Here is a 24,902-nt window from a genome sequence, read left to right as displayed (position 1 = left end):
GGTTTGAGGAGCTCCTGGAGGTTCCTCAGGGGTCCTGGGGGGGTTCTGGAGGTTCCTCAGGGGGTTTGAGGAGCTCCTGGAGGTTCCTCAGGGGTTCTTGAGGTCCTCCACCCCCCCGTTTGCAGAAAGCGGGTGAGGAGGAGGAGGAGGAGGACGAAGAGCGGGAGAAGAAGCCGGATCCCCTGCACCAGCTCATCCTGCACTTCAGCCGCACGGCGCTCACCGAGAGGAGGTTTGGGGCAGGGGGCTCCCCACGGCTCCCACCCACGCTTGGGGGTCACTGAGACCCCCGGGACCCCCCCAAATTGGGGGTGGGGGGGTCCCTCAGAGCCCCCTGACCCATTGTCCCCCCTGCCCCCCCCAGCAAACTGGAGCAGGATCACCTGTACATGGCCTACGCCGGCATCATGGCCAAGGTGGGACCCCAAAACCCCCTCCAGGGACCCCAAAACCCACCCCCAGGGACCCCAAAACCCCCCCAGGGACCCCCAACCCCCCCCCCAGGGACCCTTCTTGGGAGGGGGGAGTTGGTGGGGTTGGTTCCTCAGGGTTTGGGGTTGATTCCTCCAGGTTTGATGGGCTCCCCATGGTTTTTTGGGGGCCCTCAGGGTTTTGGGGGTTCCCTATGGCTTTGGGGGGATCTGTAGGACTTGAGGTGCCCCCAAGACCCCCCCCTCTCCTAACACCCCCCCCCCAGAGCTGCCACATTGAAGAAGGTGAAGAAGAGGAGAAGAAGGAAGAGAAGGAGGAGGAGGAGGAGGAGGAAGCCGAAGACTCTTTCGAGGTGGGGAGAAGGGGGTACCTCGACACACACCCCTCGAACCCCACTTTTTAGTCCTGAACCCCCTTTTTCTTGCTGTGCCCCCCCAAAAACCAGGAGAAGGAGATGGAGAAGCAGAAGCTGCTGCACCAGCAGGCGCGGCTGCACACGCGGGGGGCGGCCGAGATGGTGCTGCAGATGATCAGCGCCTGCAAGGGTGAGGGACCCCCCCCCAAAAAAAGGGGGACCCCCCCCAAAGATGAGGGCACCCCCCTCTCAAAGATATGAACGCCCCCCGCCCCAATAAGTGGAGACCTCACCCCAAAATTGGGGTCCTGGGGGCACTGGAACCGCCCCGAGGGGGGAGCTGAGAGCCTGGAAGGAGAGGAGACCCCCCCTTGCTTCAAAAATGGGGGACCCCCCAATGATAGGGACCCCCCCACCCCAAAATTGAGGTGTTCCCCACCCCAACAATGTGAGGACCCTCCAAAAGTGAGGAGCCCCCCACCCCAAAAACTGGGGGGCCCCCCAAAATTGGGACCCCCCCACCCCAAAAGTGAGATGCCCCCTCCCAAAATAAAGTGGGGATCCCCCCAAATGTGGGGTCCTGAGGGACACCCCCCACCCCAAAGTTGGGGGGCTGGGGGGACTCAGCCCACCCCAGGCTGAGCGGCCGTGAGTGGGACCCCAAAAATGGGATTTTACCACCCAAAATATGAGGCGTCCCCCCCAAAATATGAGGCGTCCCCCAAAAAATGGAGGTTTCCCCGGAAAATGGGGTTTTCTTCCCCCCCAAAATGGGGATTTCCCCCCAAAATTGGGGTTTCTCCCCAAAAAAATGGGATTTTCCCCCTAAAATGGAGTTTTCTCTCCCCCAAAAATGGGATTTTCCCCCCTTAATGTGGGATTTTTCCCCCTAAAATGGGATTTTTCCCCAAAAAAATGGGATTTTCCCCCCTTAAGGCGGGATTTTCACCCTAAAATGAGATATTTCCCCCCTTAATGTGGGATTTTCCCCCCTTAATGTGGGATTTTCCCCCTAAAATGGGATTTTTCCCCCCAAAAATGGGATTTTTCCCCAAAAACATGGGATTTTCCCCTAAAATGGGGTGTCCCCCCCCCCCAAACCGGGGCCCGCAGGCGAGCGGGGCGAGATGGTCTCCTCCACCCTCAAGCTCGGCATCTCCATCCTCAACGGGGGCAACGCCGACGTCCAGCAGGTGCGTCCGTCTGTCCCCCCGTGTCCGTCCATCCCCTCCCCCCCCGCCCCATGTCCCCCCCAAACGTCCGTCCCCACGTCCCCGCGTCCGTCTGTCCCCAGAAAATGCTGGATTACCTCAAGGAGAAGCGCGAGGTCGGCTTCTTCCAGAGCGTCCAGGCCCTCATGCAGACCTGCAGGTGACACCACACGTTTCGGGGTCCCCCCCCGGCTATGGGTTTCGGGGTCCCCCCCATGGGTTTCAGGGTCCCCCCCGCTATGGGTTTTGGGGTCTCATGGGGGCATCAGGGTCCCCCACTATGGGCTTTGGGGTCCCCCACTATGGGTTTTGGGGTCTCATGGGGACATCAGGGTCCCCCACTATGGGCTTTGGGGTCCCCCACTATGGGTTTTGGGGTCTCATGGGGACATCAGGGTCCCATCATGGGCTTTGGGGTCTTCTCATGAGTTTTGGGGTCCCCCACTACGGGTTTTGGGGTCTCATGGGGACATCAGGGTCCCCCACTATGGGTTTTGGGGTCCCCCACTATGTGTTTCGGGGTCTCATGGGGGCATCAGGGTCCCATCATGGGCTTTGGGGTCCCCTTATGGGGACATCAGGGTCCTCCCCTTGGATATTGGGGTCCCCCACCTTGGGTTTTGGGATCTTCTCATGGGCTTTGGGGTCCCCCTCTTGGATATTGGGGACCTCCTTGATATTGGAGGGTTTGGGGGGGGCGTTGGGGGGGGATTTTGGGGGGACTCTGGGGAGGTTTAGGGGTTCAGGGTGGGGTTTGGGGGGGCTCTGGGGGTGTTTAGGGGTTCAGGGTAGGGTTTAGGGGTTCAGGGTGGGGTTTGGGGGGGCTCTGGGGGTGTTTAGGGGTTCAGGGTAGGGTTTTTTGGGGGGCTTCGGGTGCAGGGGGGCTCTGGGAGGGTTGGGGGGCTCTAGAGGGTTTTGGGGGTCCCCGTGTGTTTTGGGGTGCCCCCCCGACCCCCCCTTCCCCCCCAGCGTGCTGGACCTGAACGCCTTCGAGAGGCAGAACAAGGCTGAGGGGCTGGGGATGGTGACCGAGGAGGGGACCAGTGAGTTTGGGGGGGGTTCCCCCTTTTTTTTTAGCCCCCCCTCCTATTCCCACGGCTCCCCCTTTCTTCTCCTCCCCCCCCATTGCATTATGACCCCCCCTTTCCCACGGGGAGACCCCAATTCCCACGCCCCCCCCCCAGCTTTCATTCATCCCCCTCCCATTTTCCCACGCTCCCCCCCAGCTTTCATTCATCCCCCCCCGATTTTCCCACGCTCCCCCCCGGCTTTCATTCATCCCCCCCCATTTTCCCACGCCCCCCCTCATTTTCCCACGCCCCTCCCCTTTGCAATTAATGCGGCTCCGAGCTCCTAATGACCCCTCTGGTTAATTAATGAACCCCCCCAGCCCCTAATGAACCCCCCAGCCCCTAATGACCCCCAATCCCTAATGAACCCTCCCATTCATTAATGACTCCCAACCCTTGATGACCCCCCATCCATTAATGAGCCCCCATCCCTAATTGTTCCCCATTCATTAATTATTCCTAATCCCTAACGAACCCTCCAATCCCTAATTGCCCCCCAATCCCTAATGATCCCACATTCATTAATTGCCCCCCAATCCCTAATTGCCCCCCAATCCCGAATGACCCCCCAATCCCTAATTACCCCCCAATCCCTAATGACCCCCCAATCCCTAATGCCCCCTCATTAATTAATGCCCCCCCAGCCCCTAATGACCCCCCCTCATTAACGCCGTGCCTAATTACCCCGCTCACCTCTCTCCCTTCTCTCCCCCCGGCTCCGGGCGACAGTCATCAGCCGCGAGAACGGTAATTAAATTGGGGTGGGGGGGGCACCTATAGGGGCCTCTAGGGGACCTATAGAATCTATAGGGGGACTCTAGGGGCTATAGAGCCTATAGGGGGACCAGAAGGGGCTACAGGGGCCCTATAGGAGCCATAGGAGTCTTTAGGGGGCTATAGGGGTCTAAAGAGTCTATAAGGGTCTACAGGGTCTATAGGGGGCCTACAGGGTCTGTAAGACCTATAAGGGGGTCTATAGGGGGTCTACAGGGTCTATAAGACCTATAAGGGGATCTGTAGGCATCTACAGAGTCTATAGGGGCTATACGGGGTCTACAGGGTCTATAGGATCTGCAAGGGGACCTATAGGAGTCTATGGCATCTATAGGATCTATGGGGTCTATAGGAGTCTATAAGGTATATAGGGTGTCTCTAGGGACTATAAGGGGTCTATAGGGGGTCTATATGGTCTCGGGGGGGCTCTAGGGGAGCTCTAGGGGCCTGCAGAGTCTATAGGGGGACCTATAGAATCTAGGGGGGGAGGGACTCTAGGCTCTATGGAGCCTCTAGGAGGACCATAGGGTCTATAGGGGACCTATAGGGTCTCCTGGGGGCCTCTATGCGCGCCCCTCCCCCAGCAGCCGCCACCCCCCCCCCCCCCGGCTTGGCCCCCCCGGTAACTCTGCCCCCCCCCAGTGTCCCCTCTGCCCCCCCCCGTGTCACCCCAGTGTGTCCCCAGCGCCCCCAGTGTGTCCCCAGTGTGTCCCCAGTCTGTCCCAGTGCCCCCCAGTGTGTCCCAGTGACCCCAGCGTGTTCCCAGTCTGTCCCCAGTGCCCCTCAGTGTGTCCCCAGTGCTCCCCGTGTGTCCCTAGTCTGTCCCAGTGTCCCCCAGTATGTCCCCCGTGTGTCCCAGTGACCCCAGTGTGTTCCCAGTGTGTCCCCAGTGCCCCCAGTGTGTCCCCAGTGCCCCCCCAGTGTGTCCCCAGTGACCCCAGTGTGTTCCCAGTCTGTCCCAGTGCCCCCCAGTGTCCCCCAGCCTGTCCCCCGTGTGTCCCAGTGACCCCAGTGTGTTCCCAGTGTGTCCCCAGTGCCCCCAGTGTGTCCCCAGTTCCCCCAGTGTGTCCCCAGTGCCCCCCCAGTGTGTCCCCAGTGCTCCCAGTGCGTTCCCAGTCTGTTCCCAGTGCCCCCGAGTGTGTCCCAGTGTGTCCCCAGTGCCTCCCCAGTGCCCCCCAGTGTGTCCCCAGTGCCCCCCCAGTGCCCCCCAGTGTGTCCCCAGTGCCTCCCAGTCTGTCCCCAGTGCCCCTGAGTGCCCCCCAGTGTGTCCCCAGTGCCCCCCCAGTGCTCCCAGTGTGTCCCAGTGACCCCAGTGTGTTCCCAGTGTGTCCCCAGTGCCCCCCCAGTGTGTCCCCAGTGCCCTCCCAGTCTGTCCCCAGTGCTCCCAGTGCGTTCCCAGTCTGTCCCCAGTGCCCCTGAGTGCCCCCCAGTGTGTCCCCAGTGCCCCCCCAGTGCTCCCAGTGTGTCCCAGTGACCCCAGTGTGTCCCCAGGGGAGAAGGTGATGGCAGACGACGAGTTCACGCAGGATTTGTTCCGCCTGCTCCAGCTGCTCTGCGAGGGACACAACAACGGTGGGAGGGGGGACACGAGGGGGACACGGGGACACGGGGGGGACAGGGGGACATCGGGGGGACACGGGAATTTGGGGAGACTTGGGGGATGTCGAGGACTTTGGGGACACTGAGGGGACATCAGGGCATGGGGACATTGAGGGGACATTGAGGAATTTGGGGACATCGAGGACATCCCAGACATTGAGGGGACACGGGGAATCTTGGGGGGACATCAGGGACATTGGGGACATTTGGGGGGACACGGGAATTTGGGGAGACTTGGAGGACTTTGAGGGCATTTGAGGTCATCACGGACATCGGGGGGACGTGGGGACGTTGAGGAATTCGGGGACGTTGAGGAATTTGGGGACATTGAGGAATTTGGGGACATCAAGGACATCCCAGAGATTGAGGGGGGACATGGGGACATCGCGGGGGACGTGGGAATTTGGGGAGACTTGGAGGACATTGAGGACGTTTGAGGTCATCATGGACGCTGGGGGGAACACCACGGGGACATCGAGGACTTGGGGACATCGAGGACTTGGGGACAGGGGAGAGAGCGGGGACATCGAGGACATTGGGGATGGGGGGACACGGGGACCTGCTGGGGGGACACGGGGCGGGGAAGGGGCTTTGATGACCCTGGGGGCAGGAGAAGGAGCTGGGGGGGTCTTGGTGGCCACAGGGTGACCATGGGGTGACCATGGGGTGTCCGTGGTGGCCTTGGAGGTGACGTGTCCCCCCATGTCCCCCCCACCAGACTTCCAGAACTACCTGCGCACGCAGACGGGGAACACGACGACCATCAACATCATCATCTGCACCGTGGACTACCTGCTGCGGCTCCAGGTAGCCACCCCGCGGCCATCACACCAGGCCTCCCGCGCCTGGTGGCCCCCGACCCTACGTCCCCGTGCTCCTGGTGGTCCCCGTGTCCCCAACCCCATGTCCTGGGGCTCCTGGTGGCCCCCAACCCCATGTCCTGGGGGTCCTGGTGGTCCCCGTGTCCCCATCCCCACATCCTGGTGGTCCTGGTTGTCCCCATCTCCACATCTTGGTGCTCCTGGTGGTCCCCAACCTCATGTCCTGGTGCTCCTGGTGGTCCCTGTGTCCCCAACCCTATGTCCTGGTGCTCCTGGTGGCCCCCAACCCCATGTCCTGGTGCTCCTGCTGGTCCCCGTGTCCCCATCTCCATGTCCTGGTGGTCCTGGTGGTCCCCATCTCCACATCTTGGTGCTCCTGGTGGTCCCTGTGTCCCCAACCCTATGTCCTGGTGCTCCTGGTGGTCCCCAACCCCACATCTTGGTGCTCCTGGTGGTCCCCATCTTCACATCTTGGTGTTCCTGGTGGTCCCTGTGTCCCCACCTCCACATCCTGGTGCTCCTGGTGGTCCCCATCCCCACGTCCTTGTGTTCCCGGTGCTCCCCGTGGCCCCCCCGTGACGTCCCCTTTGGGTGTCAGGAGTCCATCAGCGACTTCTACTGGTACTACTCCGGGAAGGACGTCATCGACGAGCAGGGCAAGCGCAACTTCTCCAAGGCGATGGCCGTGGCCAAGCAGGTTTTCAACAGCCTCACCGAGTACATCCAGGTGGGACCCCAAAGCCCCCCCAGACCCACCAGCCCTCAAGGAACCCAGAATCCAAGGGGTCCTGGTGGTCCCTGAGGACTCTGGTGTCCCTGGTGCTGGTCCCCAAGGACCCCCCAGACGCACCAGCCCTTGAGGAACCCGGAATCCAAGGGGTCCTGGTGGTCCCCGAGGACTCTGGTGTCCCTGGTGCTGGTCCCCAAGGACCCCCCAGGCCCACCAGCCCCACTGGCCCTCAAGGAACCCGGAATCCAAGGGGTCCTGGTGGTCCCCAAGGACTCCGGTGTCCCTGGTGAGGGTCCTCGAGGAGCTCGGTCTCCGAGGGGTCCCCCGGGAGGTCCCCAAAGCCCCTGGTGACCCCGGTGGCACCTCCCGCAGGGTCCCTGCACGGGGAACCAGCAGAGCCTGGCCCACAGCCGCCTCTGGGACGCCGTCGTCGGCTTCCTCCACGTCTTCGCGCACATGATGAAGAAGTTGGCCCAGGTGGGCACTGGGAGGGCACTGGGAGCACTGGGAAATGCCTCAACCCCCCCTACTAACCTGCTTCCCGCTCCGAGCTGGAGAAGTCGGGGCCCCAGCGGCTCCTTCAGGACCTTCAACCCATCCCCTTGGGCACCCGAAGGGCCCCCCAGGCTGCGGGGACCCCACGACGCCGAGGTGGGACCACAAAACATCACAGGAGGACCCCAAAACCCCATGGTGGGACTCCGAAACCCCATGGTGGGACCCCAAAACACCACAGGGCAACCTCAAACCCCCATGAGGGTCCTAAAAACCCATAAGGGTCCTCAAAACCCCGTGGTGAGACCCCAAAACACCATGAAGGGATCTCAAAACGCCACGAGGGTCCTCAAAACTCCATGAAGTGACCCCAAAACACTACGGGGCAGCCTCAAAACACCAGAGTAGGACCTCAAAGCCCCATGAGGGTCCCTAAAATGCCATGGTGAGACCCCAAAACAGCACGAGGGGATCTCAAAACGCCACAGTAGGACCTCAAAGCCCCATGAGGGTCCCCAAAACCCCACAGTGAGACCCCAAAACAGCACGAGGGGATCTCAAAACGCCACAGTAGGACCTCAAAGCCCCATGAGGGTCCCCAAAACCCCACAGTGAGACCCCAAAACAGCACGAGGGGATCTCAAAATGCCACGAGGGTCCCCAAAACCCCATGAGGGTCCTCAAAACTCCATGATGAGACCCCAAAACACTATGGGGCAACCTCAAAACACCAGAGTAGGACCTCAAAGCCCCATAAGGGTCCCAAAACCCCACGGGGAGACCCCAAAACCCCACACGAGGGTCCCCAAAATGCCACTGTGGGCCCCCCAACCGCCCCGGTGGAGCCTCAAAACATCACAGTAGAACCTCAAAGCCCCATGAGGGTCCCCAAAACACCACGGTGAGACCCCAAAACCCCACACGAGGATCTCAAAACACCACAAGGGTCCCCAAAATGCCCCCGTGGGCCCCCCAACCGCCCTGGTGGAGCCTCAAAACATCACAGTAGGACCTCAAAGCCCCATGAGGGTCCCCAAAACTCCATGGTGAGACCCCAAAACCCCACACGAGGATCTCAAAACACCATGAGGGTCCCCAAAACGCCCCCGTGGGCCCCCCAACCGCCCCGGTGGAGCCTCAAAACCCCATGAGGTGCCCCCATAACCCCCCCGAGCTGGTTCTGATGGACCTTTCTGCCCCCCCTGCTGCCAGACGGGCCGAGCGCCGGGACCCCGGACGGGCGTAAGCACGGCCTGAGACCCCCCCAACCCCGCATGGACCTCGCTGCCCCCCCCCCAGCATGGCGAAGCCCCCCCTGATCCCACCACCCACCCCGGCTTGGCTGCTACGTGGGTCTGGGGGGCCACCACCCCCCGTCGGGCTCATCCTGGGGGTGTCCCCCACGGAACGGGGTGCGGGGGGTCTCAGCGGATTGGGGGGTCACCTCGGGTTCATGGAGGGACCTCTCGTCCCAGCAGGACTCGAGCCAGATCGGGCTCCTGAAGGAGCTGCTGGACCTCCAGAAGGACATGGTGGTGATGCTGCTGTCCCTGCTGGAAGGTGGGGGACGGCACCGTCCACGGGGGCCCCAGGCCACCCAGACCCCCGGGGGGACCCCAGGACGAGGTCTCCAGGTGTCCCTTGTCCATACGAGGTGGCCCTTGACCATCCCAGGTGTCCCCTCACTCTCCAGGTGGCCCTTGACCATCCAAGGTGTCCCCTTGACCATCCCAGGTGTCCCCTCACTCTCCAGGTGTCCCCTCACTCTCCAGGTGTCCCCTCACTCTCCAGGTGTCCCTTGACCATCCCAGGTGTCCCTTGACCATCTGAGATGTCCCTTGACCATCCCAGGTGTCCCCTCACTCTCCAGGTGTCCCTTGACCACCCGAAGTGTCCCCTTGACCATCCCAGGTGTCCCCTCCCTCCCTGTGGTGTCCCCCAGCCCTCAGGATGTCCCCTCGCTCTCCAGCCTCCTCCACCCCATCCCCGGTGGCCCTGGGGGCGTCCTGGGCCACCGAGACCCCCCCCAGGCCCTGACGCGTGTCCCCCCCCCGGCTTCTCCCCCAGGGAACGTGGTGAACGGCACCATCGCGCGGCAGATGGTGGACATGCTGGTGGAGTCGTCCAGCAATGTCACCATGATCCTCAAGTTCTTCGACATGTTCCTCAAGCTGCGCGACATCGTCTCCTCGGACGCCTTCCGCCACTACGTCTCGGACCCGCGGGGCCTCATCTCCAAGAAGGATTTCCAGAAGGCCATGGACAGCCAGAAGCAGTACGAACCCGCCGAGATCCAGTTCCTCCTCTCGTGCTCCGAGGCCGACGAGAACGAGATGATCGACGTGGAGGCCTTCGCCGGCCGCTTCGAGGAACCCGCCCGCGACATCGGCTTCAACGTGGCCGTGCTGCTCACCAACCTGGCCGAGCACGTGCCCCACGACCAGCGGCTCCGCACCTTCCTGGAGCAGGCGGAGAGCGTCCTCGAGTATTTCCGCCCCTTCCTGGGCCGCATCGAGATCATGGGGGCCGCGCGGCGCATCGAGCGCCTCTACTTCGAGATCAGCGCCGCCAACAAGGCGCAGTGGGAGATGCCGCAGGTCAAGGAGTCCAAGCGCCAGTTCATCTTCGACGTGGTCAACGAGGGCGGCGAAGCCGAGAAGATGGAGCTCTTCGTCAACTTCTGCGAGGACACCATCTTCGAGATGCAGATCGCCGCGCGCCTCTCCGAGGACGACGAGGCCACTCGGCGCGACCAGGACGAGGGCGACGAGGCGGACGAGACGGAGGAGGCGGCGGCGGCGGAAGGCGGCGAGGCGGCGGCGCGGGGCGACGGCTCCGCGGGGCGCGGGACCTGGGTCGGCGTCTTGGGGTCTCCCCAAGCTTGGAGGAGGCGGCTGAGGCGCTGGCGGCGCCGGCCGGGCCGGGAGCTGGCGCTGGAGGCGGCTCGGGCCGGCGGGAGGGCGGCCGCGGGGCTGGCGTGGGGCGCGTGGGGCGCGGCGGCCGCCGTGGGGCGCGTGGCGTGGGTCTCGCTCTTCGGGGGCACCTGGGTGGAGGGCGCCCAGCGCCTGGCCCTGGCCGAGCTCCTGGCCGACATGCCCGACCCCACGCACGACGCCGTGGGGGGCGGCGAGGAGACCCCCCCGGCCCCCGCGCTGCCCCGCGGGGAGGGGGACGACGAGGAGGGGGACAAGGACGAGGACGAGGAGGAGGACGCGGGCGAGGGGCTGCGGGACGAAGAGCGGAAGGAGGAGGAGGAGGCCGAGCGAGCCGTGGGGCGCAAGGAGCTGCTGCCCAGGCCCCCCGAGGCGCCCGGGGGGCTCGGGGATATCGGGGAGCCCCCCAGCGATCCCCCCACGCCCGACGGAAGCCCCGCGGCACCCAGGAGGGGCGCGGTACGAGGGCGGTGGGGCAGGGAATGGGGGGCTGGGGGCGTGGGGATGGGGGGCTGGGGGGCTAGGGGGGTGGAGATGTGGGGCTAGAGGGGGATGTGGGGCAGGGGGTGTGGGGATGGGGGTGTGGGGATGGGGGGCTGGGGATGGGGGGCTAGAGGGGGATATGGGGATGTGGGGATGGGGGATGTGGGGCAGGGGTGTGGGGATCTGGGGCAGAGAATATGGGGATGGGGGGCAGGGGGTGTGGGGCTGGGGGATGTGGGGATGGGGGGCTAGAGGGGGACGTGGGGCAGGGGGGGATGTGGGGCAGGGGGGGATGTGGGGCTGGGAGTGTGGGGCAGGGTGGCTATGGGGCAGTGGGGCTCTATGGGGCAGGGTCACTCTATGGGTCAGTGGGGCTCTATGGGGCAGGGTCACTATGGGGCAGTGGGGCTCTATGGGGCAGGGGGGCTCTATGGGTCAGTGGGACTCTATGGGGCAGGGTGGCTGTGGGTCAGTGGGGCTCTATGGGTCAGTGGGGCTCTATGGGGCAGTGGGGCTCTGTGGGGCAGGGTCACTATGGGTCAGTGGGGCTCTATGGGGCAGGGGGGCTCTATGGGGCAGGGTCACTCTATGGGGCAGGGTCACTATGGGTCAGTGGGGCTCTATGGGGCAGGGGGGCTCTATGGGGCAGGGTCACTATGGGTCAGTGGGGCTCTATGGGGCAGGGGGGCTCTATGGGGCTGGGTCGCTATGGGTCAGTGGGGCTCTATGGGGCAGGGGGGCTCTATGGGGCAGGGTCACTCTATGGGGCAGGGTCACTATGGGTCAGTGGGGCTCTATGGGGCAGGGTCGCTATGGGTCAGTGGGGCTCTATGGGGCAGTGGGGCTCTATGGGGCAGTGGGGCTCTGTGGGGCAGGGTCACTATGGGGCAGGGTCATTCTGTGGGGCAGGGTCACTCTATGGGGCAGGGTCACTCTATGGGTCCTGCCCCACAGGACGAGCTGGAGAAGGAGGAGGAGGAGGAGGAGAAGAAGGACGAGGAAGACGAGGGGGAGAAGGCCGAGTGAGCACGGGACCCACAGAATCTATGGGGCAGGGCTGGGGGCTGGGGGGAGGGGGGTGGCCCCACGGATCTATGGGGCAGGGGGGGTCCCCAATGACACCCCCCGCCCAACTCTGCCCCCTCTCCCCAGTGCTGAGAATGGGGAGAAGGAGGGGGGGGCCGGGACCCCTGCCCCACGGCGACCCACGGCGCCGCGCAGGGACCCCACGGCCGAGGGCGGCCTGGAGGTGTGGGGCGAGCTGGAGGTGCAGAGGGTGAAGTTCCTGGTAAGGGGGCGAAGGGGGGGGCACTTATGGGGCTGGGGGGGGCACTTGTGGGGCTGGGACCCCCGGGAACCCCCATAGCTGGATGCCCTGCCCTGTGGGAAGCAGCCGGGGGGGCTTGGGGGGGGCACTTGGGGGGCACTTATGGGGCTGGGGGGGTCACTTATGGGGCTGGGGGGGCACTTGTGGGGCTGGGGACTTATGGGGCTGGGGGGGCAGTTATGGGGCTGGGGGGCAGTTATGGGGCTGGGGGGCACTTGTGGAGCTGAGGGGGGGCACTTATGGGGCTGGGGGGGCACTTATGGGTCCTCCTGCCCCACAGAATTTCCTGTCCCGCAACTTCTACAACCTGCGGTTCCTGGCGCTCTTCCTCGCCTTCGCCATCAACTTCATCCTCCTCTTCTACAAGGTGCGGGGTCGGGGCTGGTGGTCAAGGGGTCGGGGTGGTGGTCAAGGGGTCAAGGTTGGTGGTCAAGGCTCAGGGTTGGTGGTCAAGGGGTCAGGGTTGGTAGCCAAGGGGTCAGGGTTGGTGGTCAAGGCTCAGGGTTGGTGGTCAAGGGGTCAAGGTTGGTAGCCAAGGGCTCAGAGTCGGTGGTCAAGGCTCAGCATTGGTGGTCAAGGGCTCAAGGTTGGTAGGTAAGGGGTCAAGGTTGGTAGCCAAGGAGTCAGGGTTGGTAGCCAAGGGCTCAGAGTTGGTGGTCAAGGGCTCAAGGTTGTTAGCCAAGGGGTCAGGGTTGGTAGCCAAGGTCTCCGCTGTCCCCCCAGGTGTCGGATCGCCCCCCCGGCGAGGGGCCGGGGCTGGAGGGCTCGGGGCTAGCGGCCGAGGGCTCGGGGCTAGCGGAGGAGGAGGAGGAGGCCGAGCCCCGCGAGGTGTTTTACTGCCTGGAGGAGAGCTCGGGCTACATGGAGCCGGCGCTGCAGGCCCTGGCGCTCGCCCACACGCTCGTCGCCTTCCTCTGCATCATCGGCTACAACTGCCTCAAGGTAGGTGGCCACCAGGGTGGGTTTGCCGCGTTTGGGGAGTTTGGGGTGGTTTGGGGTGGCTTTTAGGTGGGTTTGGGTGGTTTTCTTGCTCTTCGGTTGAGTTTTGGTTAATTTTTGGGGTCGTTTTCTTGATTTCGGGGTTGGTTTCGTTGACCGCGGTTGAGTGTTCATGGATTTTGGTGGCTCTGGGTTGGTGTTCATCGAGTTTGGTTGCTTTTTCCTTGGTTTCTGTTGAGTTTTCGTTGGTTTTGGTTGAGTTTTGGGGTCGTTTTCTTGATTTCAGGGTTGGTTTCGTTGACTGTGGTTGGGTATTCGTTGATTTTGGTGGCTCTGGGTTGGTATTTGTTGAGTTTGGTTGCTTTTTCCTTGGTTTCTGTTGAGTTTTTGTTGGTTTTGGTTGAGTTTTGGGGTCGTTTTCTTGATTTCGGGGTTGGTTTCGTTGACCTCAGTTGAGTATTCATGGATTTTGGTGGCTCTGGGTTGGTGTTCATCGAGTTTGGTTGCTTTTTCCTTGGTTTCCGTTGGGTTTTCGTTGGTTTTGGTTGAGTTTTGGTTAGTTTTGCTTGATTTTGACGGGTTTTGGTTGAATTTTGTGTAGTTTTCTTCATTTTGGGGTAGTTTGGGTTGGTTTTGGGGTGCTTTGGATTGAGTTTTGCTTGGGTTTGGGGGCTTTTGGTTGGATGGGTTAGTTTGGGTTGATTTTGGGTTCATTTTTGGAGGGTTTGGGTTGATTTTTGAGTAGTTTTGGTTGGTTTTGGTGTCATTTTGGTTGGTTTTGGTGTCATTTTGGTTGGTTTTGGTGTCATTTTGGTCAGTTTTGGTTGATTTTGGTTGGTTTTGGGTTAATTTTGGTTGGTTTTGGTTGATTTTTGGTTGGTTTGGTTGGTTTTTGGTAATTTTGGTTGATTTTGGTTGGTTTTGGTTTATTTTTCGTTGATTTAGTTTGATTTTTGGTTGGTTTTTGGTTGGTTTTGGTTGATTTAGTTTGATTTTTGGTTGATTTTGTTTGGTTTAGTTTGGGTTTTGTTTGGTTTTGGTTGGATTTCAGTTGGTTTGGGTTGATTTTTGTTGATTTTTTTGGTTGCTTTTGGTTGCTCCTGGTTGGTTCTGGTCGATTTTGGGGTAATTTTGTTTGGATTTGGGGTGATTCTGGTTGGTTTCGGGGTCCCCAGATCCCGCTGGTGATCTTCAAGCGGGAGAAGGAGGTTGCTCGGCGCCTGGAGTTCTCGGGGCTCTACATCACCGAGCAGCCGCCCGACGACGACGTCAAGGGCCAGTGGGACCGGCTCGTGCTCAACGCCCAGTACGGGGGCACTGGGAGGCACTGGGAGGGGACTGGGAGGCACTGGGGGGGACTGGAGGGGTTTTGGGGGTGAACTGGGTAGACTAGGAGGGACTGGGGGAGACTGGGGGGGACTGGGGAGGGACTGGGAGGGACTGGGAGGGGGGTCACGCACTCAAAGCGCCCCCTCCCCCCCCTTCAGGTCCTTCCCCAGCAATTACTGGGACAAGTTCGTCAAGAGGAAGGTGAGTTTGGGGGCTTTGGGGGTTCATTGGGGGGGGGGTTGGTGAATCTGGGGGGTCCCCGGGTCTCCTGGTGACCCCCCCCCCGTGTCCCCCCCAAGGTGCTGGAGAAGTACGGGGACATCTACGGGCGGGAGCGAATCGCGGAGCTGCTGGGGATGGACTTGGCCAGCCTGGAGATCGGGGCGCACGGCGAGAAGAAGGGACCCCCCGACACCTCCATCCTCTCCTGGTTAGTGGGGGTTGGGGGTCCCCCGGGCCTCGCGGGGGGTTTCTGGAGGACCTGAGGGCATCTCAGGGGGGTTTGGGGTGGTCTTGGAGGCATCTCAGGGGATCATGGAGGACCTGAGGGCACCTCAGGGGGGGTTGGGGTGGTCATGGTGGGCCTGGAGGCATCTCAGGGGTCTTTGGGGCGGTGGTTTGGGGTCTTCGTCCCATCAGAACCCTTGTTTCTCCACCCAGGATCACGTCCATCGACATCCGGTACCAGATCTGGAAGTTTGGGGTCATCTTTACGGATAACGTGAGTTTCGAGGAGGTTCTGGGGGTCTGGGTCCCACCAAGAGGAGGTTCTGGGGGTCTCGGTCCCACTAAGAGGAGGTTCTGGGGGTCTGGGTCCCACCAAGAGGAGGTTCTGGGGGTCTGGGTCCCACCAGGAGGAGGTTCTGGGGGTCTGGGTCCCACCAAGAGGAGGTTCTGGGGGTCTGGGTCCCACCAGGAGGAGGTTCTGGGGGTCTCGGTCCCCCGGTGACCCCCGTGTCCCCCCCAGTCCTTCCTGTACCTGACGTGGTACATGGCCATGTCCCTCCTGGGCCACTACAACAACTTCTTCTTCGCCTCCCACCTCCTGGACATCGCAATGGGCGTCAAGACCCTGCGAACCATCCTCTCCTCCGTCACCCACAACGGGAAGCAGGTGGGTGGCAGCTCCAGGAGGTCCAGCCCCTGCTCCTGGAGGCATCTGGGGGCGCTTCGAGGTGATTCTGGGGTCCAAGAGCTGGTCCTGGAGGCATCTCAGGAGCCTGGGATGGTTCTGGAGGCATCTCCCGGGGGCTTTGAGATGGTCCTGGGGTCTATGAGCTGCTCCTGGAGGCATCTCAGGGGGCTTTGAGGTGGTCCTGGAGTCTTTGAGATGGTCCCGGAGGCATCTCTGGAGGCTTTGAGATGGTCCTGGGATCCTTGAGATGGTCCTGGAGTCCTTGAGATGGTCCTGGAGGCATCTCAGGGGGCTTTGAGGTGGTCCTGGAGTCCATGAGATGGTCCTGGCAGCATCTCCGGGACCTTTGGGATGGTCCTGGGGGTCCCAGGGTCCCTGGGTTGGACTTGGAGGCATCTTCAAGGTTCCTGGGGTGCTCCTGGTGGCACCTGGAGGTGGTGGGACCCCCCCGTGATGGAGGTCCCCGTGGTGTCCCTGGCAGCTGGCCATGACCGTGGGGCTCCTGGCCGTGGTCGTCTACCTCTACACCGTGGTGGCCTTCAACTTCTTCCGCAAGTTCTACAACAAGAGCGAGGACGAGGACGAGCCCGACATGAAGTGCGACGACATGATGACCGTGAGTGGTCCTGGAGGCATCTCGAGGGGGTTTGGAGGGTGCCCTAATGGTCCTGGAGGCATCTCGGGGGGCTTCGGAGTGGCCCTAGTGGTCCTGGAGGCATCTCGGGGGGCTTTGGGGGGGGCCTAGTGGTCCTGGAGGCATCTCAAGGGGCTTCAGAGTGGCCCTAGTGGTCCTGGAGGCATCTCAAGGGGCTTTGGAGGGGCCCTAGTGGTCCTGGAGGCATCTCGGGGGGCTTCAGAGTGGCCCTAGTGGTCCTGGAGGCATCTCGGGGGGCTTCGGGGGGGGCCTAGTGGTCCTGGAGGCATCTCGGGGGGTCCCTGTTGGGTTTTGGAGGTTCCTGGAGGTCCCTATGGGGCTTTTGGGGTCCTGGGGGGGGATTTGGGGGCATCTGAGTGGTTTGGGGGGCTCCAGAAGGTCCTGAGGTGAGAAGATCTTGGTGGGTCCCCATAGACCTTCAAGTTCCTTGAGCTTCCTGGAGGTCCCTGTTGGGTTTCGAAGGTTCCCGAAGGTCTTTATGGGCTTTTCGAGGTCCCCGATCGCGTTTTTTTGGGGTCCCGTGACCCCCATCCTCATCATTTTGTGGGTGTCCCCCCCCCCTCAGTGCTACCTGTTCCACATGTACGTGGGGGTCCGGGCCGGGGGGGGCATCGGGGACGAGATCGAGGACCCCGCGGGGGACGACTACGAGCTCTATCGCGTCGTCTTCGACATCACCTTCTTCTTCTTCGTCATCGTCATCCTCCTCGCCATCATACAAGGTTTGGGGGGGGGGCTATTTATTTTTTTGGGGTGTCCCGTGTCGTCCCCCCCCAAAAATTCTTGATTTTGAGGCCAAACCCCCTGGTTTTAGGTCTCATCATCGACGCCTTCGGGGAGCTGAGGGACCAGCAGGAGCAGGTCAAGGAGGACATGGAGGTGAGGGGGGGGTAAAAAAAAGTGGGGGGGGGCAAAAAGGGGGGGTTGGGGGTCCTGGGGGGGGTAAAAAGGGGGTGAGGGGGCAAAAAGAGGGGGGCTTGGGGGTCCTGGGGGGGCAAGAAGGTCCCTGGGGGGGGCAAAAAGGGGGGGTTGGGGGTCCTGGGGGGGGTAAAAAGTGAGGGGGGGGCACTGGGGGGGGCAAAAAGGGGGTGAGGGGGGAAAAAAGAGGGGGGCTTGGGGGTCCTGGGGGGGCAAGAAGGTCCCTGGGGGGGCAAAAAGGGGGGGTTGGGGGTCCTGGGGGGGGTAAAAAGGGGGTGAGGGGGCAAAAAGAGGGGGGCTTGGGGGTCCTGGGGGGGGTGAGAAGGTCCCTGGGGGGGGCAAAAAGGGGGGGTTGGGGGTCCTGGGGGGGGTAAAAAGTGAGGGGGGGGCACTGGGGGGGGCAAAAAGGGGGTGAGGGGGCAAAAAGAGGGGGGCTTGGGGGTCCTGGGGGGGCAAGAAGGTCCCTGGGGGGGCAAAAAGGGGGGGTTGGGGGTCCTGGGGGGGGTAAAAAGTGGGGGGGGGCACTGGGGGGGGGCAAAAAGGGGATTTTTGGGGTTTTTGGGGGGTTTTGGGGTGTTTTTTTTGGGGGGGTGGTATTTTTGGGGGGGGTTTTAGGGGTTTTGGAGGGAGTTTGGGGGTTTTTGGGGGGGATTTTGGGTTTTTTGGGGGGGTTTTGATTTTTTGGGGGGGGGGGTTGGTATTTTTGGGGAGGGTTTGCGGGTTTTTTGGGGTTTTTTGAAGTTTTTTTTTGGGGGGGTGGGAGGGTTTAGGGGTTTTTTTTGAGGGGTTTTTAGGGTTTTTTGGGTTTTTTTGGAGGGGGGTTGGGTTTTTTGGGGGGGGATTTGGATTTTTTGGGGGGGGATTTGGGTTTTTTTTGTGGGGAGTTGGTGTTTTTTGGGAGGGTTTTGGGGTTTTTTTGGTTTTTGAGTATTTTTTTTAGGTTTTTTGGGGGGAGAGTGGGAGGGTTTAGTGTTTTTTTGGAGGGGTTTTTAGGGGTTTTTGGGGTTTTTTTTGAGGGGATTTGGGGTTTTTTGGGGGGATTTGGTGGTTTTGGGGAGGGTTTTGGGGTTTTTTGGGTTTTTTTGGTTTTTGAGGTTTTTTTGGAGGGTTTTTAGGGGTTTTTGAGTTTTTTTGGGGGGGAATTGTTTTTTTTTTGTGGTTTTGGGGTTTTTTTTGGGTTTTTTTGGTTTTTTGAGGGTTTTTTTTGGAGGGTTTTTTAGGGTTTTTTTGAGTTTTTTTGGGGGGGATTTGGGTTTTTTTTGGGGGATTTGGTTTTTTTGGGAGGGTTTGGGGTTTTTTTTGGGTTTTTTGGGGTTTTTTTTGAGGGTTTTTTTTGGAGGGTTTTTTTAGGGTTTTTTGAGTTTTTTTGGGGGGATTTGGTGTTTTTGGGGAGGGTTTTGGGTTTTTTTTGGGTTTTTTGGGTTTTTTGAGGGTTTTTTTTGGAGGGTTTTTTAGGGTTTTTTGAGTTTTTTGGGGCGGAATTGTTTTTTTTTTTTGTGGGGAGTTGGTGGTTTTTCGGAGGGTTTTGGGGTTTTTTTTGGGTTTTTTTTGGGTTTTTGAGGGTTTTTTTTGGAGGGTTTTTTGAGTTTTTGGGGGGGATTTGGGTTTTTTTGTGGGGAGTTGGTGGGTTTGGGGAGGGTTTTGGGGGGTTTTTTGAGGTTTTTTGAGGTGTTTTTTTTTGGGGGGGGTCTCCGTGTCACCCCCAACCGTGTCCCCCCCCCCAGACGAAGTGTTTCATCTGCGGGATCGGCTCGGATTATTTCGACACGACGCCCCACGGCTTCGAGACCCACACACTGGAGGAGCACAACCTGGCCAACTACATGTGAGGGGGGGGGGGCAATTAACCGGGGGGGGCAATTAGGGGGGGTAAATGGGGGCAAAGCCCCCCCCCCGAGCCCCAAACCCAGCGGGTGACCCCCAAAACCCCCCTCTTTCCGCAGGTTTTTCCTGATGTATTTGATCAATAAGGACGAGACGGAGCACACGGGGCAGGTGGGGCAAGGGGGGGGGGCAAATGGCTCAGGGGGGGGCAATTGGGGGGGTAAAATGGGGATTGGGGGGAATGGGGGGGTAAAATGGGGATTGGGGGGCAAATGGGGGGGTAAATGGCCCTGGGGGGGCAAATGGGGGGGTAAAATGGGGATTGGGGGGCAAATGGGGGGTAAAATGGGGATGGGGGGGCAAATGGGGGAGTAAAATGGCCCTGGGGGGGCAATTGGAGGGGGTAAAATGGGGATTGGGGGGCAAAAGGGGGGTTAAAATGGGTATTGGGGGGCAAATGGGGGGGTAAAATGGGGATTGGGGGGCAAATGGGGGGTAAAATGACCCTGGGGGGGCAAATGGGGGGGTAAAATGGGGATTTGGGGGGGAAATGGGGGGATAAAATGGGGATTGGGGGGGCAAATGGGGGGGTAAAAAGGGATTGGGGGGCAAATGGGGGGGTAAAATGGGGATTGGGGGCAAAAAGGGGGGGTAAATGGGGGGGCAAATGGGGGGTAAATGGGGATGGGGGGGCAAGTGGGGGGAAAAGGGGGGTAAAATGGCCCGGGGGGGGCAAAAAGGGGGGTAAAATGGGATGTAAATGGGGGTGGGGGGGCAAGTGGGGGGGAAAAGGAGGTAAATGGGGGGGTGGGTGTCCTCCCTTTCCATTCACATCCCCCCCCCTTTATGAATCATTAATTACCCCCCCGTTAATTCATTAATGCCCCCCCCCCAGGAGTCGTACGTGTGGAAGATGTACCAGGAGCGCTGCTGGGATTTCTTCCCGGCCGGAGATTGTTTCCGCAAACAATACGAGGATCAGTTGGGGTGACCCCCCCCCCCCCAAAAAATATACCCCCCCCCCCAAAAAATTACCCCCCCCTCCCCTTTTTACCCCCCCTTTTTACCCCCCCATTAAACCTTGTGGAGCGTGAGTGTCTCGGAGTCTTTATTGCCCCCTTTACCCCCCCCTTTTGCCCCCCCCCCCAAAAAAATACCCCCCCTCCCCCCCCTTTTTACCCCCGGGGGGTGTTTTACCCCCCCCCCATTAAACCCTATGGAGTCTCTGCCTCTAATTGCCCCACTCTGCCCCCCCCGATCCCCTCCCAGTACAGCCCAGGCCCTCCCAGTATGATCCTTTCTCCTCCCCGGTGCCTCCCAGTATGATCCTTTCTCCTCCCCAGTGCCTCCCAGTATGATCCTTTCTCCTCCCCAGTGCCTCCCAGTACAGCCCAGTCCCTCCCAGTATGATCCTTTCTCCTCCCCAGTGCCTCCCAGTATGATCCTTTCTCCTCCCCAGTGCCTCCCAGTATGATCCTTTCTCCTCCCCAGTGCCTCCCAGTATGATCCTTTCTCCTCCCCAGTGCCTCCCAGTATGATCCCTTCTCCTCCCCGGTGCCTCCCAGTACAGCCCAGTCCCTCCCAGTGCATCCCCAGTGCCTCCCAGTAGGACCCAGTCCCTCCCAGTATGACCCTTTCTCCTCCCCAGTGCCTCCCAGTACAGCCCAGTCCCTCCCAGTGCAGCCCCAGTGCCTCCCAGTACAGCTCAGGCCCTCCCAGTCCCTCCCAGTACGATCCTTTCTCCTCCCCAGTGCCTCCCAGTACAGCTCAGTCCCTCCCAGTCCCTCCCAGTATGATCCTTTCTCCTCCCCGGTGCCTCCCAGTAGAGCCCAGTCCCTCCCAGTGCAGCCCCAGTGCCTCCCAGTAGGACCCAGTCCCTCCCAGTACGATCCTTTCTCCTCCCCAGTGTCTCCCAGTACAGCTCAGGCCCTCCCAGTCCCTCCCAGTATGATCCTTTCTCCTCCCCAGCGTCTCCCAGTAGGACCCAGTCCCTCCCAGTATGATCTCTTCTCCTCCCCAGTCCCTCCCAGTCCAACCCCAGTGCTTCCCAGTACAGCCCAGTCCCTCCCAGTACCCGCCCCCCCAGCTCCCCGCCCCTCCGGGTCCTCCCCCTGCCCGTCGTGCCTCGCGCCGGAGGGGACCGGAAGCGGCCGCTCTGGCCCCGCCCTTCCTCTTCCGGTGTCGCCGGGCGCCATGGCGCTGTTCGAGCAGATGCGGGCGAACGTGGGGAAGCTGCTGCGGGGGATCGACCGGTACTGGGGGCACTGGGGCGGACTGGGAGGGCACTGGGAGGGACTGGGGGGCGCTGGGGCCACGCTGGGAGGGGTTCGACCCCCCCTTTTGGCAGCTACAACCCTTAGGAGCGGGAGAGGGAAAACCGTTTAGGTTTTTGGGGGTGTGTGTGATGGTTTGGGGGATTTGAGGGGGGTCTTTGGGATTTGGGGGGGGGTTCTGGGACTTGGGGGGCTCTAGGGTTTTGGGGGGCTCTTTGGAGAGGGGTTCGACCCCCCCTTTTAGCAGCTACAACCCTGAGAAGCGGGAGAGGGAAAACCCTTTAGGTTTTTGGAGGGGGGTGATGGTTTGGGGGATTTGAGGGGGGGTTTTTGGGATTTGGGGGGGGGTTCTGGGACTTGGGGGGCTCTAGGGTTTTGGGGGGCTCTTTGGAGAGGGGTTCGACCCCCCCTTTTAGCAGCTACAACCCTAAGGAGCAGGAGAAGAAAACCCTTTAGGTTTTTTGGGGGGTGTGTGATGGTTTGGGGGATTTGAGGGGGGGGTCTTTGGGATTTGGGGAGGGGGGTTCTGGGACTTGGGGGGCTCTTTGGAGAGGGGTTTGACCCCCCTTTTTGGCAGCTACAACCCCGAGAACCTGTCGACGCTGGAGCGCTACGTGGAGACGCAGGCGAAGGAAAACGCCTACGACCTGGAGGCCAACCTGGCCGTGCTGAAGCTGTGAGGACTCGGGGGGGGTTTGGGGGGGTCTGGGGGTCCCCAAAAGTGTTCTCCTGCCCCCCACTGACCCCCAAAAAACCCCCCCAGGTACCAGTTCAACCCCGCGTTCTTCCAGACGGGGGTGACGGCGCAGATCCTGCTGAAGGCGCTCACCAACCTGCCCCACACCGACTTCACCCTCTGCAAGTGCATGATCGACCAGGCCCACGCATCCCGGGGGGCACTGGGGGGGACTGGGGGGCACTGGGAGGGACTGGGGGGCACTGGGAGGGAGGGGAAGCCGTACTGGGAGGGACTGGTCTGTACTGGTCCCTACTGGGCGCCCGGGGTCGGTTTTTGGGGTTTCCTTGACGGCGCCGCAGCAGGACGAGCGGCCGATCCGGCAGATCCTGTACCTGGGGGAGCTGCTGGAGACCTGCCACTTCCAGGCCTTCTGGGTGAGCCCCAAAACCCTCAGATTCACCCCAAAAACCCCCAAGACTCCCCAGTTTCACCCCCAAACCCCCCCGATTCACCCCAAAAAACCCCCAAAACCTCCAGTTTCACCCCCAACCCCCCCGGATTCATCCCAAAACACCCCAAAACTCCCCAGTTTCACCCCAAACACCCCCCGATTCACCCCAAAAACCCCCAAAACTCCCCAGTTTCACCCCCAAAACTCCCCAGTTTCACCCCCAAACCCCCCAGATTCACCCCAAAAAACCCCAAAACGCCCCAGTTTCACCCCCAAAACTCCCCAGTTTCACCCCAAAACTCCCCATTTCACCCCAAAAACCCTCAGAACCCCCCCAATTTCACCCCAAAACCCCCAGTTTCACCCCAAACCCCCCAATTCACCCCAAAAGCCCCCAAACCACTGCAGTTTCACCCCAAAACCCCCTGTTTCACCCCAAAACTTCCTGCCCCCCCAGCAAGCGCTGGATGAGAACGCGGAGCTGCTCGACGGCATCGCCGGCTTCGAGGACTCCGTGCGCAAATGTGAGGGGTCGGGGGCAGTTTTGGGGGGTCTGGAGGAGGTTTTGGGGTGATTTGAGGGAGGTGAGAAGGAGGTTTTGGGGTGTGGGAGGGATGGGGGGCGGATTTCGTGGGGTCTGAAGACCCAGTTTTGGGGTTTTGGGATTTTGGGGTTCCGGTTTTGGGGCTTAGGAGCCCGGGTTTGGGGTGTGAGGTCCCACTTTTGGGGCTCAGTGTCCCTGGTTTTGTGGTTTGAGGTCCCACTTTTGGGGTTTGAGGTCCCACTTTTGGGGATTTGGGGTTCAAGGTCCCAGTTTTGGGCATTTGGGATCCCTGGCTCCCACTTTTGGGGTTCAAGGTCCCAGTTTTGGGGTTTGAGGTCCCACTTTTGGGGTTCAGGGTCCCACTTTTGGGGATATGGGATCCCTGGCTCCCAGTTTTGGGGTTCGAGCTCCCACTTTTGGGGATTTGGGATCCCTGGCTCCCACTTTTGGGGTTCGAGCTCCCACTTTTGGGGATTTGGGATCCCTGGCTCCCACTTTTGGGGTTTGAGGTCCCAGTTTTGCGGATTTGGGATCCCTGGCTCCCAGTTTTGGGGTTTGAGGTCCCACTTTTGGGGATTTGGGGTTCAAGGTCCCAGTTTTGGCGTTCAAGGTCCCAGTTTTGGGGTTTGAGGTCCCAGTTTTGGGGATTTGGGATCCCTGGCTCCCAGTTTTGGGGCTCGGGCTCTCGGTTTGGGGGTTCGAGGTCCCGGTTTTGGGGTCCCCCCAGTCATCTGCCACGTGGTCGGCATCACGTACCAGCACATCGACCGCTGGCTCCTGGCGGAGATGCTCGGTGACCTCTCAGGTAAGAAAGGGGGGGACAGGGGGGTGGGTTTGGGGGTCCAGTGGGCTTTGGGGTCTTTGGTGGGGGGGTTTGGGGGTTCCTAGGAGGGGATTTGGGGGTCCGGGGACGGCGGATTTCGCGTTCCAGGGGGGTTTAGGGTCCTTAGTGGGGGGTTTAGTGGTTCCTAGGAGGGTTTTTTGGGTTCCTAGGAGGGGGTTTGAGGGTCCTGGGGGAGGATTTGGGGGTCCCGGGGAGGGTTTTGGGGGGCTGACCCCCCCGCGCTGGCCCCCCCAGAGCCGCAGCTGCGCGTCTGGATGAGCAAATACGGGTGGACGGAGCCCGAGCCGGGACGAGTTTTCATCTGCAACCAGGAGGAGAGCATCAAACCCAAAAACATCGTCGAGAAGATCGACTTCGAGAGTAAGGGGGGGGGGGAACCCCGAGAACCGCACCCCAGAGACACCCCGAAACGACAAAGAGACCCCAAGGAGCCCCCCCAGACCCCAAGGAGCCAACCCAGAGACCAAGGAGCCAACCCAGGTCTCCCCCAAGAGGACAAGGAGACCCCCTGGATCTCCCTGGGCACCCCTAGATCCCAAGGAGCCCTCCCAAAAGGACAAGGAGCCCCCTAGATCCCAAGGAGCCCCCCCAGATCTCCCCCAAGAGGACAAAGAGACTCCCATAGACTAGGGAGCCCCCCAAAAAGGACAAGGAGCCCCCCCAGACCTCCCTGGGCACCCCTAGATCTCCCCCAAGAGGACAAAGAGCCCCCCGAGACCTCAAGGACCTTGCCAGAGCCTAGGGAGCCCCCCTAGATCTCCCTGGGCACCCCTAGATCCCAAGGAGCATCCCCAGATCTCCCCCAAGAGGACAAAGAGCCCCGCCGGGCCTCCCCAGAGACAACGAGCCCCCCAGATCCCCCTGGGCACCCCCATATCCCAAGGAGCCCCCTCAGACCCCCCATTTTTTCCCCTTTGGGGTCCCCCAAACTCCTTCCCCTCCCTTCCAAGCCCCGCCTGACCCCCCCCCCCAATCTCTCCGCAGGTGTTTCCAGCATCATGGCCTCCTCCCTCTGAGCAACCCCCCCCTCATTTTCTTCCATTAAAGGAGGAAGGAGGAGCCCTCGCAGCGCCGCCATCTT

General features: G+C 61.1%; 2 protein-coding genes across 2 annotated transcripts in view; both read left to right on the top strand.

The window, feature by feature from the left end:
* The window catches only part of RYR1 (ryanodine receptor 1), a 129,512-nt gene extending 109,388 nt beyond the window's left edge, over positions 1-20,124 (top strand). Inside the window, 29 exon segments of the mRNA XM_069882232.1 lie at positions 126-232; positions 365-416; positions 698-784; positions 878-977; positions 1,901-1,980; positions 2,082-2,158; positions 2,968-3,041; positions 3,798-3,815; positions 5,334-5,414; positions 6,160-6,248; positions 6,861-6,989; positions 7,365-7,469; positions 8,966-9,047; positions 9,555-10,879; positions 11,858-11,925; positions 12,056-12,191; positions 12,511-12,597; positions 12,954-13,172; positions 14,345-14,475; positions 14,657-14,699; positions 14,798-14,928; positions 15,159-15,219; positions 15,466-15,612; positions 16,115-16,249; positions 16,854-17,010; positions 17,103-17,167; positions 18,931-19,031; positions 19,150-19,201; positions 19,926-20,124. Of these exon segments, the coding sequence (XP_069738333.1) occupies positions 126-232; positions 365-416; positions 698-784; positions 878-977; positions 1,901-1,980; positions 2,082-2,158; positions 2,968-3,041; positions 3,798-3,815; positions 5,334-5,414; positions 6,160-6,248; positions 6,861-6,989; positions 7,365-7,469; positions 8,966-9,047; positions 9,555-10,879; positions 11,858-11,925; positions 12,056-12,191; positions 12,511-12,597; positions 12,954-13,172; positions 14,345-14,475; positions 14,657-14,699; positions 14,798-14,928; positions 15,159-15,219; positions 15,466-15,612; positions 16,115-16,249; positions 16,854-17,010; positions 17,103-17,167; positions 18,931-19,031; positions 19,150-19,201; positions 19,926-20,021 (4,035 nt within the window). The 3' untranslated portion in view covers positions 20,022-20,124.
* A 1,049-nt stretch (positions 20,125-21,173) lies between these two features.
* Positions 21,174-24,886, top strand: EIF3K (eukaryotic translation initiation factor 3 subunit K). The gene is made up of 8 exons (XM_069882274.1): positions 21,174-21,282; positions 21,881-21,979; positions 22,067-22,187; positions 22,342-22,416; positions 22,891-22,957; positions 23,705-23,782; positions 24,056-24,181; positions 24,806-24,886. Exons 1-8 carry the CDS (start codon positions 21,224-21,226, stop codon positions 24,835-24,837), a joined length of 657 nt encoding a protein of 218 aa, XP_069738375.1. The 5' UTR covers positions 21,174-21,223; the 3' UTR covers positions 24,838-24,886.
* Positions 24,887-24,902: the final 16 nt, after the last annotated feature.

This window comes from Phaenicophaeus curvirostris, unplaced genomic scaffold (genome assembly GCF_032191515.1).
Source record: "Phaenicophaeus curvirostris isolate KB17595 unplaced genomic scaffold, BPBGC_Pcur_1.0 scaffold_93, whole genome shotgun sequence".
In the NCBI taxonomy this organism is placed as follows: domain Eukaryota; kingdom Metazoa; phylum Chordata; class Aves; order Cuculiformes; family Cuculidae; genus Phaenicophaeus; species Phaenicophaeus curvirostris.
Note: the sequence above shows the minus strand (reverse complement) of the source record. Positions and strands in the feature narration are given on the sequence as shown.

Coding starts and splice junctions, on each gene's coding strand:
- EIF3K (XM_069882274.1), top strand. CDS start 21,224: ATGGCGCTGTTCGAGCAGATGCGGGCGAACGTGGGGAAGCTGCTGCGG. Junction 22,958..23,704: donor CGAGGACTCCGTGCGCAAAT/GTGAGGGGTCGG, acceptor GGGTCCCCCCAG/TCATCTGCCACGTGGTCGGC. Junction 24,182..24,805: donor CGAGAAGATCGACTTCGAGA/GTAAGGGGGGGG, acceptor ATCTCTCCGCAG/GTGTTTCCAGCATCATGGCC.